The 15017-nt window shown below is 40.4% G+C and overlaps 1 protein-coding gene across 1 annotated transcript in view; it reads right to left on the reverse strand.

Moving 5' to 3' along the window:
• The window catches only part of ipo11 (importin 11), a 105732-nt gene that overhangs the window by 56037 nt on the left and 34678 nt on the right, over positions 1 to 15017 (reverse strand). Inside the window, exons 13-16 of the mRNA XM_075467734.1 lie at positions 13083 to 13173; positions 12102 to 12149; positions 11247 to 11352; positions 1968 to 2094 (exon numbers count right to left, since the gene is read on the reverse strand). Coding sequence (XP_075323849.1) covers positions 1968 to 2094; positions 11247 to 11352; positions 12102 to 12149; positions 13083 to 13173 — 372 coding nt within the window. The remainder of the gene's footprint in view (positions 1 to 1967; positions 2095 to 11246; positions 11353 to 12101; positions 12150 to 13082; positions 13174 to 15017) is intronic.

Here is a 15017-nt window from a genome sequence, read left to right on the forward strand (position 1 = left end):
ACTGAACCCCTGCAGATAAGTACTTACATCTGATGAGGGGAAAAAAAGACCACTTGATGCAACATGGGTATTTCAGGAAAAGTCTTAAGAAAAGCGCATTACATTTCACTCCAACTCCATGTTCTCTTCTTACTGTCGAGTTTTAATCTTAATTAATCCCATTAATGATCTGTGATTTAAAACTGAAGTCTGTAAGGATGCTGCGTTTGCTGTGCAGACATTAAAAACACTTTATTAGAGGGATTGTAATCATCAAACACCGATCCCTTTAAGCAATACCTCAAAGCCCTTTGACGCAATCGATAGGGAAAAGAAGTGAGCAGGAACAGGACACACAGTCGAAACGTTGCAGTCTGACGTCATCAAAGCTGACTTAGCGACAATTCAATGTTTCTTTGACACAAAAACATAGAAAGTTTGCAACAGTACACTCATCATATGCCCAAAAAAGCAGACCTTTACTACAATTTAGAAGCACACATTTTACCCATTAACAGCATCTTTTTAAAAACAATAAAGTGCTACTGTTTATATATCTAGTACTCCAAACATTTCTCCTCAACAAACAGGGGTGTTGCTTTATATCTTGACCAGACACCCGAGTCTAACTTTAGGACACAATGTGCCGCATGTCTCCCTCATCGTTTACGATCTTGAATAAAACGACATGGATGAGACTGGTCATGCAAGCAGATCATACTGCAGAGTCGTAACAAAAACGGGAGAAAAGCAAGCATGCACAGATGATGTAACTGTAGTTAAAAGCAGTTGTCCCCGGCTGCTCATTCAGGAAAAAAACTTTACAACAAGATGTCTTGGTGAATGTGACTGAGCTCCTAGGAGTAAATCTAGAAGACTCCTGTCAATTACTCCTTTCAGTTCAGTACATTAACTGAAATATCTGATACATGCAAGTGTTATCTTGGGCGATTAACTCTCTTTCCTAACAACAAGCACAACGTAATAGCAATATTAATGATTAATTGGACTGAGTGCTAGAGAGTAGTTGTTCCCATTAAGCCTCATTAAAAGTTTATGATCAATAATTCATCCTGCCTTGGAGCTGGCTGAGGCATTATTGATCAGGGGGCTACAACAGGATCGGTGAGCTGGTCAGTGATGTAAAAGTAAGCTTGTGTGAAGGAAAACCACTGAAAGCATCATACATGGCAGAAGAAAAAAAAAAAACTATTTTGAGGAAATAAATGACAAGAACATTTAAAATACTTGAAAATGAGCCATGTTTATGACACCATATGTGTATGATGATGGTCATTTTGTGGAGACATGACATTCATTTTCATTAAATTGGCATCCATAGCAGCAGATGGCACCAGGCCTAATGGAAATGTAATCTAGCTCGCAAACGTAGGGCGCTACAGATTCATCTAGACTATTTTGCATTGCAAGTATCACCCTGTGTGCCTCTCCTACATGTATGGAACCAAAGAACCCAAAACAATAATGCACCATTCATAAATCACTATCAGAGTCATGAAATTAATAATGTCAGAGCTGCACAGATGATAGCTTGATTGAATATCATTCCATGGTCTAATCTAATTCATCTAATTTTTTTATTTCCCCCACTGGGGGAGGTGAATAAAGTATTTTTCTATTTTCTATTCTATTCTAATTGTACTGTGGAGCAGCATAGCAGCAGCTTATTTTCCAAACTAGGACAAGAAGTTTATCAACTGTAGAGATAAATATGTGTAAATATGTAAAAGAAAGGCTTGTATCTTTAATCTAAACAATATTAAGGTATCTTTCGAAGAAATGGTAAACTTTAGAGGACTTCAGGATTTCTGAGTTGATAAGCTGAGAAGAAGGATGACAGTCGTACTGTATCAGGGCTCTCCTTAAGCTCCAACTTAAAAGCAGAAATATGTTAGTGTAGCTGACCTCGCTTTAACTTTTTAAAGTAAACAGACAGAAAGAAAAAGAAAGGTCTGTCGCTGCCTTACCACCAGGTCGGGGTCCTGCATGAGGTTCAGGATAACCTCGTAGAGCACAGGTCGAAGGTCAGATTTGAACTTGACAGAGATCCATTGTCCTATCAGCCAGATGACTCGTCTGCGTATCAACTTGTACCTGGCAGAGAGGAGTAAAACAAAAAGTTCCGTTTAGTATTTCTACAGAAAATATCCCTGCACTCTTCACCTAAATAATTTTGACTTGCAGACTGGATTATTGGATCCATGAAAGACATACATTCTGTAGTAGCATGCAAACTATCTCTTCACTTCAAAATGAGGCCATTTGCACAGCAATTACTAATGGCTCCTCCTGGAATTTCTTTCATCAGCAACATATGCTGGAAACTATCATCTGACGGAATAAGCAACATATTACAGTCCCTCAGTTAAATATATCAAGCTCCTTCATTATGTCTAATGTAGGCCACTCTGTGGCTATGCATATTGAAGAATTAATGTGCACAACACCATGAGAAAGAGAAGGATGAAGTGGCAGTATCATAAAGGAGATTTAGGACCCAAGTGAGGGATCTTTTGAAGATGCCATTTTAGAAACATAACCCAGCGAGTAAACCAAGTTCAAAAATGCAAGGCAAGTGCTTAGGAACTGATGTATACCTGTTTAAATGAATGCATGACCGCAAAGCAAATAAAGCTAGGGGGACAATGAAACTAAAACCACTAAGCAAAGACTGAGTAAAATAAATAGTCTCGTTAGAAAGCAAAGGGGTTCAGAGGCCCACTGGGGCTAATGTGAATTAAATTGCCCTGCACTGCAAGTAAGGCACTGATAGTTTTTCAACTCTCGTTTTGCGCAGGTGTCCCAAAGCAGCTGTCCTTTAAACTGTGTTGAGGAACCACCTTCACAGAAATGAGGGAGTGGAGAGATGAGAGGATTAAGGAAAGGAGATAACACGCATCCTGGCTTCACGTCAAATATCCACATGGCGTGAAGACACCAAAGTCTGGGCAACTAGACAGAAGATACTAAACAGCAGCATGACTCAGGGCTTGGAGATGGCACATGACATGATGTACCGTGTAAGTCTGTGTATGTCTGTAAGGGTACGAGCACGCAACAAAAGAGAAAAAAAAAACTTCTGTTTGCTTTTAAAGGCTAAAATGTCTATGAAAACAACTAGAACTAACAACGTTAATCTATATGACATTTAGACTTTATTTCTCATCACTTTAAAAGCAAAGTATGGCACTTAAACCCTAACGAGGTAAACTGCTCAGAGGCGTTGGGGGATGCAAAGAAAGTCAATGGGCATTGAATTCAGGGTTGCCAACTTTTCCAAAAACCTTGGAGTGAGATTTCAGCGGGTCGGTTCGCGACACGCATCTCAGAAGTTGTTCCACAGTACAGATATATATATATATCTGTGTAGATATGATGTAGATACATGTTATTATGTTAAATACATGTATTTTATGAATATGCAATAGTGCAGAGTGTGGGGCCTTCCTCTAGAAAATTTTGCATTTCTTCAATGCAATTTCTTCCATTCTTGTTGATTTTAGGGTCACTAGTTAGACATGGCAAATCCTAAATCCACATCTCATTCATAGCCTACATCCTCAGCTGCCCTTCAAAAGACAATGTTGTTTAAACAGAGAGAAACTAGTCTAGGCTGGTTCAACAAATTTCAAGGCAAAGGTGAGATGGTATATGTAGATTTTTAATGGAGTTTCATGCCATAGTCATAGATCAATTCAGAATTTAACAGAAAATGTACAAAATGACAATGTACACAGTCCCTCTTAAAAATAACTTAATATATACAATATAATATATTACAAATATCAATATATAAACTCAAATCAGAAATCAAAATATTAATAATATTAATATAAACATTAACATTCTGTAACAATTGTGACCATCAAAAAGATAACCATTCATCAGGATTGCTGATCCATTTTTTTGTTTGCCTTTTCTTGGTCTCTTTTTTTTTGCCTTTAATGTCCATATCCAAAGTGTCTCTCTTCAATTTCCAACTCATACAGTACAGTCCCCTCCAAAAGGCTACCAGGCACACACACACCACCAGACAGACAGACAGACAGGCACACACACACCACCAGACAGACAGACAGACAGACAGACAGACAGACAGACAGACAGACAGACAGACACACACCACCAGGCACAAAAAAACCCAGAAGATATCAGTGTGTGCATATCTAATCATCACATCGTAAAGAACTGTTATAGCGGGTTGTGGCAGACTTTGCGTCTTTCACCATCTGAGCCGGGGGCTCATACTTGTAGCATGGCTCTAGGTCGTTCATTTTTAGGCACATAATGGAAGAGAGGGTACCATCGAGTGAAAGCCTATTTCTTGTGTTACCTTACTGATTTCGCGGCTTCTCAGTGAAGTAGCAAATTCTGTCCTACCCCTCAGTTTGAACTGGCCGCGCTCACTTGAATCGAATAACACTACATTGCTGTAGTGAGCGCTGCGTTACCAAACAGATTTCGCCTTGGCAGACCGACGTCACTGACGTACCGACTGATGTACCGACTGACGTAATGACAAGCCGTTTCCAGCGAACCAACAATCAGAGAGGGATTAGACATTCTGCTGTGGTCCAATAATGAGTTTAAGCATTCGGAAATAATAGAACGAGTGAAAAAAATCAACACAGAAAGAAAAAATGATCTAGCGTGAGATTTCTTTGTTAAGTGTGAGAGCGTGACACTAAGTCCGAAAGAGTGAGTGTCACGGCAGATGCGTGAGAGTTGGCAACCCTGTTGAATTAGTTTATAGACAAATGAAGGCTATGTACACACGTAGCCGGGTATTTTTAAAACCGAATATTTCCCCCCCTCCGTTTATAAAATAATTTGTATCCACATTACCTCGTTTTCGAAAAAAAAAAAACTTCCACACATAACCGAACATCTGTATTTTCAATCACATTCATAAGCATCCAAACCTGTAGATGGCAGTGCGTCCCGGTCTGATCCAAAACCGGCGTTGACGATTTCGGCGAAGAACATGCCTACGTGGAGTTGTTATGAGGGGGTAAATCACCGACCGCAATATTGCCCGTCGGCTGTGCTCTTGGAGCAGTAGTTGGGCGTGTAAAATCAAGGCAGTAAACAGCACCTGCACAGTGTTTCCCACAGAATTTTTGGAAACTATGGGGGGGGGGTAAAATCACGCGGCGTAAATTTGTGCGACTGCAGATTTTATTTTATTTGATTGATTTGCACACATTCATTCAAATATATAAAAAAAAAAAAAATACACAGCAACAACCCAACAAATTAAAAAAAAAAAGGAATGTGTGCTGGAGATGTCAGAAACCCTTGTGGGCTTATAAGGAAACCTCATCTTGTCATTAAAACCCAATGATAACAAATGTAATAGAAAATATTTACAGATTTAAAGAGGACGTAAGGATTTGGTGACAACATAGGTATCAATTGCCCCTTTTCCACCGCCAAGCTAGCCCTACTCTACTCGGTTCGATATAATCCAACACTACACTACACGACACGGCACCAGTAACATTTTCTTTTCCACCCAAACTGTGGCCTGGAAGTGGGCGGAGTCGGCCCGTTCACCACTAACGTGACGTCGGTTTCAGGTGACTACAAAGTGTCACGCCGCGGTTAGTCAAAAGTAAACACAAGATCGAGTGTAATGTGTAATGCAGTTGACAATCCATATTGTTTAGTTAAACCAAGCTCTTTATTAAAAAAGACAGCACAAAAGTAAACAGCAGGAGTTCTCTCAGATACAGGCGACGCCAGTGTTGGTGCCGGTGGAATGCAGATCAGCTGTTGCCTCAGCTGTAGATTGCGATGCCATTGTCGGTTCTGAAGCCTGCAGGATTGGAGGATCTTCGCTGACCTCAGCAACCGAACACTCATCGGTTGCACAAACCGAGTCTTGAGTGAAAAAAAATAAAAAGTGTGAACATACGAAACGCATACACGTAACCGCATAGGTGAGACACTGTGCTAGCCTTCCAAAACAGCGTTGTTTGCTAGCTCACTCAGAACAACTTATGAGACGTCTGTGTAACGTTTTAGACAAGTTAAAGACTGAACATGTATTTGTTACGATATAAAACATGCATTTGTTAAGACATATGCGTTGCACCAATGGGATAAGAACAACTTACCATTTTTCATCGCCTCCAACAAAGACGTCGCCGTATCCATGCCGTTCGCCGGGCGGTGACCGTAAATGCCGTCCATTTGGTCGAACCACTTCCATGTCTTTCGGTTTGACCCACTCCGGCTGTTGTGGTCCTTTACCTGCCGGTAATAGCTCTTCAGCTTGTCTCGGCACTGCTGAGAATTCCGGTGATAGCATGGCTAGCCATCAGCTTGGTTATATCCTGGAACACCTTCTCATTTCATGTCGCTCCGTCCAGTTCCTTCTGCACGCGGTCCTCAGCCACCACACACAGAAAGGTCTGCACCTCGCTCACTGTCCATGGGTTGGCTTTCTTTCTCTGGTCTTCCATCTTCACAATTCTGTTTATTCTCTGGTTCTCTCGCAGTTGTGTTTTCATACATGGCGGGTGTTTCATACATAAAGCTCCCCGAGCTTCGTTGCGTGTATGACGTAATTTCACCTGACCAATCAGTGGACAGCACTGATCATGTGACGTTTTAGCACCGACAAGTACCTACTAGACCCACCTCTGAAGCAGGTACTTGCCGGGGCTCAAAATTGTAACGGGTCCCACCTTCAACCCGCGGTGGAAAAGCTCCCAACCAGGGTAGAGTGGGACCGTGTAGAGCTGTGTTGGTACAAAAATGTTCGGTGGAAAAGGGGCAAATGTTTCTTTTGGGTAGTCCCTCTCACTCAGACTGGTGACACACCATGCTGGTCACAAAAAAACAGATATAAATGAAACAGAAGTAAACAAATCAGTACACGAATATATGAATAAGACTGCGAGCTAAAATGTGTAAAAAAAAAAATCTGAATCAATCAGTCAACGGGACAGTTGAATTCATTCGACATAAGTCAGCCACACAAACTATGGGCTGACAATTGGAATTAATCAGAAAGCCCAAATGTAGGGGGTGCTTTTTATGTCATCGTCAACAAACACACCAAACCCAACTACTGTATGTATGAAGTGGGAGAGAAAAAAAACATCCATGTCAAATTGTAGCAACAAGGGAATGATGAAAACAACCAATAGACAGACGAATGTGACAGATGTTCAGGTCACCCAGAAGAGCGATTCCTCCAACACTAAAAGGTCGAGCCACAAAAGATGACGTCAAAAGTCCAAAGTGTTCTTTGCAGCCTTTTGTGCTGACACAAGAACAATGGAAAACATCTATACTTAAACAGCTGTGCAGGCCATACAAAAAGTTTGTTTTTGGCTCATCAAAGATGGCTTGTGTAATCGATACTAAGGGCATGTAGAGGTATAACTAATTTGTGAGCTTTCTCTGAGCATGTGAATTTGTGTGTGTGCACTTCGAGATGGCTTTCCGTCTCTGAGCCGTAAGCACTCAGGCATGATCATTCATCGCAGTTATGGCTTTGGCAGGGAAGATGAGAAAAGAATGTCAGCACGTCAAAATCAAAGAGTGCTAAAGAGTATGCAAGTGCAACTGCACACAGCCTGTTTGTGTAGCACCCAATAGAGGCAACTAATTCAGTGGCTGCCCGAGGCTCAAACACCAGGCTTGAACAGTTAAGAATAATCCCCTGACAGATGTGCATTCCATGGCTGTAAATAGAATGATAGAGAAACTTAGTGACGCCTGACGTAGAGATCAATTGGAGAGATTAATTCCACCATGAAATGCACAACCTCTCAGGTATTCTCCTATTCAAACCATGGCCACTTAGCATCATAATACAATTTGTAGAGTGACTCTTGGGGTAATGTACTACTGTACATGATGCTGATCTCCACTGACTTCCATCTGACTTTAATGTGAACATGACGGACTTACTAACTTAAACAGCACACATGCACTCTTCTTTGCGTCAGTCGTATCAACAACAACAGAAAGCATCGTATGCGTGAGACAGCTCGGGGGAATAAATTAAGAAACACAAACAATTTTGAAACCAAAGCTATTGCAGCAGATTTGTAGATGAAGAAATTTAGCTCTATAAGGCAGCATATATAACTATATATATCTCCTATCTAGGATCATACATTGAAGTGACACAAGTTGGATTCTAAAAAAAAAATCTGCTAAATTGGAATTGAGTCACTTCAGCCTGGTATTGTGAACATAAACAGAAATTTCAACAAAAACAATCGCACAACAAATTAGAACATTGAACAGTCCTTACAGCTGCTGCCCTGCATCATTCATTTAGCCTAATTTCAGCTCACTCATTTCAAGTCCTTTCCTCTACTGATGCATGTTCATCATGGACATTTGAAGTCAGACTTAACTGAGCAGTGCACTGCTGAGAACTGATCAGTGTAGAGTAAACATGAGAGAATGCTGAAAGCATTTATTTTCCTTTGCTTCATCATACAGTGCAGTATAGAGACACCTGGGCATCAACCAACCTGCCTACATCAGAGCTACACAGCAACCTTAAGTCATCGAATGCTTCCGATGCCACGTCTGAAGGCTACAAGAGTCCATTACAATGTATGGCAGTCTGATTCAAGGTCTGTATGGGAAATGACGGCCCACAAATCCAACAAGAATCACAACCAATGACCACTTTCTCTCTTTTTCCCCACCGATGCTGCAGTTAGGCATGACCGGTCATACAGCTATTTATTTGCATGCCCTTAACTTCAACACATTGCCAAAAATCCTGTTTGGCAACACATTTAAAGATGACTTATGACTGCAATTCTGGGTGCTTTGCTGTAAGAGCGTTTTACAAAATTAGAAATATGGCAAAATATGCAGGGCTTGTTATTGCACTAGCAGATGTTTAGCTGGATGGAGATAAGTGAGGTCTTGCGAGATCAACTAATCTAAGTCTGCCAGAAAATCTGCCAACTCACTTGCTTCTGGCAGATGCCTAAAAGGAGGTGTCCTTCTCGGGAGTTTTTGCCCAATGGGGGAAATATTTCCGTCGCCTAGCTGCTATGTTTTTTTCTGGCATTACTATTACCACAGTACAAACACAAAGTTAATAAAGATAAATTACTTATATAGAAATACCGCAACATAATGGCTCAAACAAATTAAACCCAGGACAATACAAACACCTTAACACACTCTGGACATGACTCGATTTCATCTCAACTCAGCTGACCAGCAAAAAAAAATAAAGCCATAGAATAAAAATATTGTTTGACTGCCACATATTTACACATTTCCCCCTCAGTCTTAGGGACACAATCTTTAAAATTTGGTTATAATTGGTTATAAATAAAAACAAATACACTAGAAAGAGGTGGAAGAAGTCCTGAGTAATGGGGCAAGTGAGTACATTAACCACTTGGTGACAGACAATTTTACACATTGTGACTTAACTGTGATGAGATTGCTAATGGCAACTGTCCATCTCTGTCAAGTAAAGTTGAATTCTCTATGCGATAGCTCCACAGACTTTAAAAGCAGAGCTCCTTTCCACTACAGTTTATACTCGTTTCCGATGCGCTCCACTGAGATTTGGAATCAGCTGGGTGACGTGTCCCACCGTGCCGACTCATCCTTGCACACAGGCCAATTTAGTTCTTCCAACTACATCCTTTCCCATCTCAGAGGGCTATCGGCAGCATATCAACTTTTGCCCATTTCACCTTTGTGCTTACAACAAAGGATTCCAACACTCAACAAAAAGCACGTCAGACCTGGCTTAAAAGGGCAATTTAATCATGACGCAATGTAAAACAAGTACACTTGCGGACACATGAACAAGAAGAACTAGACTTTAACGCTAAAGAAGAGCAAACCCAAACAGTCGCCCAAAGGAAACCTTAAATAGTTGCAGTGTGAATTAAAACAATCTACCATCCATGACAGGGAAATGTAACAAATAAAGAGGCGGGAAGAATTTAATCTTAAAAGGGATCCCCTCTTCTCGCATTGTAAAAGGTTAATGAGTTGGGCGCGAATGACCTGCCGTACTTGTCCTTATTACAGCAGAACTAATGAAGCCACCGACAGAACACATCTGTTGTTTAATCTGAATGCTATCTGTAGCATACATAATAAGTTAACATCAGAGTATTTTTGTGGGTTATGAATGCATCGTTTGACATTTTTATTCAGAGCAAACATGCCGCTCTGCCCACTGCTTCAGTGAGCCATAAGATTAGAAATAAAGAAGCATGTGGCAGCTTTTTTGAGCATACATAGAAATGTTTCCCAACTTCTGTAAATTTTTCTTCTTCTCCGTGTAGACTTTTCACTTTCATCAGTTACCAAAGGATCAGATTTCCTGTGCACATGTCTTTGTATTATTGCATGAATTCTGAATTCATAAAAGATCAAAACATAAAAACAGAGCTAGCATTGGACTGCATCGCATTGCATTTTGCTCTTTTGGGTTATTTCAGGATTCCATTTCTCAGGCAGTATAATTCCAGAAACCCTACACTAAGGGTGACTTGCCTACACAGTAGATTTTCATTTGTTGGCACATGTTCCATTTGTTCAAAAAGACAGAAAAGAACATTTTCAAGCAATCAAAGGCAAAACAGTGGTGGAGCTGAACCTTAAGAAAAAGTACAAAAGCATAAAGGCTCGGGTAAAAGTGAAGGATTCATTCACACCTGCACTATATGTGGGTGTAGGGCCACTGTGACATCAGTGATGTCAGCGCTAACCTGAGTGACGGACCTTCTGAGTGCCGCAGGCTTTTTCTTTTGATGGCCTTAGGGTCCGAGTGTACAGGGCATTCCTTTGTTCTTCATTTCTATCACGTCACCTCCCCTAAGGCCACTCTTTTACGACAAATTTCATTGTATTCATCTGGCAGCCCACTGTTTGTTACTTGTTCCTCTCCACTTTGTACAACTGTTTGTCTCATCTTGTTTTTCCCCGCACGAATGCTGATGTTGTCATATGTTTGGCCACTACTTGTAGAATGAACATCTAAATACAAACAGCAGTTAATGTGGCCTGACAGGAGCTAACTCCGTGTATTAGCTGGTTACTACTGGCTGCAATCAGTGTGTCGCGGTTGGAATTAAAATCATAGAATACAATATGAAATGTGGCATTTTTTTTAGTGACTATTACAGAGGAAATGACTCAACTCTGTGGTAATTTCTGAGGCCATAAGGGATTTGTACTGAAACTTGTTCTTGTACACAAAAAGAACCGTATCACTTCCAACACAATACCTGTGATGGTTGACTTGCAGCTCTCCGAGAAGCTGATTCTTGAACCACTGGTCAAAGTCCACATTGTCAAAGAGTTCATAAGCTGCCAGTCCGACTGCATTGTAAACTGCAAACACAGAAAGATAGAAGATATTTTGCATGCTATATTTCTTATTTTAGGAATATTTATTACTTGCTATGTGGAACAGACAGTGAGGGGTGGGGGGGGGGATCTCAGAAGGGAGACTGTTTAACGGGAAAGGAACAGACTTTGTAAATGACTGGTAATATGCTTGGCCAAGCAGTAGGCAAAACAATAATGGGGCGTTACTGTTGGTGTGTGCCAATGGGAGTGAGACAAAAAGCAGAGCAAATAAGCGACAGCTATGAAACCATGCTGGTATGTCTCAGTAGGATCATTCAAAAGGTTACAGAAGCAGCTACGCCTCATATCTTCTCTCATTTAACATGAGATGAAGATGGATAGGTGGGATGAAGGGCAGAAAGGATCAATATCCATAAGTCGCATCTGTATTAGTCCTTATTACAAAGACAGGGGCTTTCCTTCTCATGGATTAATAAAACTGATGGGAAAACTGAACGTTTTGAATGTGTTGATCCCCACCATCATCAGTTCTTTATTAGCACTTAAATAGTGCCATTTTGTCTCATTTTCACACTTTTGACAGACTTTTTTTTTTTTTTAACACCGACCACTTTTCATCCCCCTGGGATACGGTCTCCAGTCTAATTATTACTTGCTCTATATCACAGCAAAGGTTTTCTGGCTCCCAAAAATTAAGGTTCAACATTTTGAAATTATAGTGTAGTATAGCAATTCTTAAACCAATAAGAGTAGGTAGACCTTTGACTGACCTGCATCCTTCATCAGCAACTGGACGGGATCCTCCACATTACTTGGACCTGGAAGGACACAAACACCCACTGGATGGAATTTCAGTGCCAAGATAGACTGGATTTTTAGGATAAGAGTTTGAGCCATAATCCTTCAATACAAACACTGTTCAATGACAGCAAGAGATGTGTAGAATGTAACGGACCCTGTGACCACATAACTCAGCAGAAACTTAAAGAGGCCTTGACCTGCTGTATCAATCATGCCCAAGTTATTTTATCATCTTGGCCTCTTCCCCCCTCCATTAGTCTTTGTTTTGTACTCTGACTTCCCAAATCAATAGATGCTTTCTTTCAACAGCACAATCACTCAATCTGGCAATTTTTTTCAACTTCCACTCTGTCGCTTGAAAAGGAAAGCAGCTTCAGAGACGGGGCAGAGGCAGACCCCTGTGATCCGCCACTGTGAGCAATGGCACCACTAATTCAGCAACAGAACGGGAGCTACACGCCACTTTCCCCCACGAGGCCGGACAGCAGTGTGTGTGTGTTTGCGCGTGTGTGCGTGTGCGTGTGTGTGTGTGTGTGTGTGTTTCTGACAGGTGTGGTGGGAATCTCCAGGGACTTTCACAGTATTGTCAAGATTATGGATCAATGCTACAGATACTGAGACTACTTAAACCAGCATAAAATACATATTCTGCCATTTTAAGTTTCTACTTTTCTCCCACTGAGTTCTCAAATCTATTAAAAACATTTTTTTTTAAAAAGGAAGAATTCAGATCAAATATCACCAAAAATATCTTATATGATTGGGTTAGGCTTCTCAGTATAGCACCACAAATGACATCAAATGACAATAGAATAATCTGTGTATTTAAAACTGCATCTAAATGTCCCTTTTGGCTGCGTGTACCAAAGTAACTGGTTACTGACGTCGTATTTATTTTGTCATGAGAAATATTGTTCAAAATAAAAGAACAGATTTGACATTTCACTGACCCTGCAGATTCTGTACCATATCCAGCAGCACTGGGGTCAAGGTCTGGCTGTAGTTGTGGAAGATATCCAGGAACAATACCTCTGTACAAGGCTAAGGAGAGAAATGGAGCAGAAGACACAAACAGACAGTTCATTGGCAACCATCCAAACTCCACATTTTTAGCAGCCACCTGTGGTTTTGTCAGCCACTCTGTGTTAGTGGGTGGTCTCAAGAGTCACGCCAGTAACTTCCAGGAGGCATCACAAAAAACAATGCATTCTCAGTTCAATATAAATGAGTTCCCAGTTCAATAAGGAAAAAAATAAAAAATAAAAAAATCAATAGTCCGCTATCAGGGGATTTGTGTGCCTTTGTTCAACAGAGACTTGGTCCACTCGAAGTCGTCTACTTATTGGTATTAGCTGACACATACACACACAAAAAAAAAAATAAATAAATAAATAAAAAATCCATAAAGAAAAAGGTCCATTAAATCTGACATGGGCTGTGCAAGTTTGTGAATACACAATAAATGCACCGCAGCATCAGGGACATATGACAGCGTGTCCGTATAATCTATCCGCTGTGAAAACTTAATCCAGCTTTATGAAAACAGGACCAAGTCAAATATCTGCAGCAGACAGACTGGTGGGGAGATAACATTTGATCTATGAGCCACCCTGAAAATTAAAATGTGCCAAAACAAAGGTCGAAAGGATGAAATGCACTCGTGAGAAAAGAGACAAGCTCCTAAACAAAGGATTTTGCTCATACAAACTAAATCGGGGGGATATAAACACTGCCAGAGTTCAAATTATAAATGAATCTCCGAGATGTTTAAGTATACCATCACAAGCTTTCATTCAAATTCTCTGCACAAAGTCAGAGTGTTTGTTGTGAAACAATAACACTTAAGCTGCTAAAAAACCTCTTAAACCTATTACAAAATGATCAGATAGGTGTCGTTTGTACCTTTATATGTTACCAAAAACCAAGGGAACAGTTAAAAGGACAAAAAAAAAAACAATAACAGTCTAATCTAATTTAAAACAGTACAGTAACTGACTATTAAACAAGTTATCATTGACTGCAATCCCACTTCTCGTTTGCTTTAAATTAATTAAAACTTTAACCAGGCTTTGAGGGTCCGTGAAACAAAGCTTTACAGCCAGGCAGATGTTTGTCATCTGAAATGAATAAAGTGAGTGCTGTGGGACAAAACACACACCGGAAAGAAAGGAGAAATGATGGGTAGACAGGGGGGAGAAAAAAAAAAAAAAGAACATGGGTGAGAGATTATGTCAGCAGACAGCGAAAGATAAGGCTCTAACGAGACTCAGCCACAGAGACGAGCCACAAAGCTCCAGGCACCACAAACTGATTTATCATGCTTTAATGTATACAATAGTGTTAGCGCCACCACATAAAGCAGCGCTTTGGATGTTAGAAAATGTAGAACACACGTCAAATGATATTTTCGACCAGGCACCAGACAACTTCAAAGAAGTGTCAAGATTCTATGCTAAGGACACAATGACTACCTAAGGAAACGTGTGCAGCCGATTTAAGACACTGTAAACACGGTGAAAATCAGAGAAAACCAGAGAAATGCAAGCAGAGGGAGGTGTCTGCAGATAAATATACGAACATATACATTCTGTGCCTCTTAAGTATGATGGATTGCTTTAGTATGAATCAATGTGTTGTTGTTTTTCTGGAATATTCTGCCTTTCAAGAAAAACGTTTTATTCATTCCAATATTAAAGGTGACTGGATTTCAAAAACATTCCTCTTCAAAAAGTATACCGCTCTAGAATTTCTGTGATGTCATTTATGATCATAAATGATCCATCAGTCTGTTGTGCAATTAACAGAGTACAGAAAAACACTGTGTATATCCATGGTCACCGGGTACTTGAGACATAAGCCAATAAACTGTGTGAGATATTTGGTCT

Source organism: Odontesthes bonariensis, chromosome 6 (genome assembly GCF_027942865.1).
Source record: "Odontesthes bonariensis isolate fOdoBon6 chromosome 6, fOdoBon6.hap1, whole genome shotgun sequence".
Taxonomy (NCBI): domain Eukaryota; kingdom Metazoa; phylum Chordata; class Actinopteri; order Atheriniformes; family Atherinopsidae; genus Odontesthes; species Odontesthes bonariensis.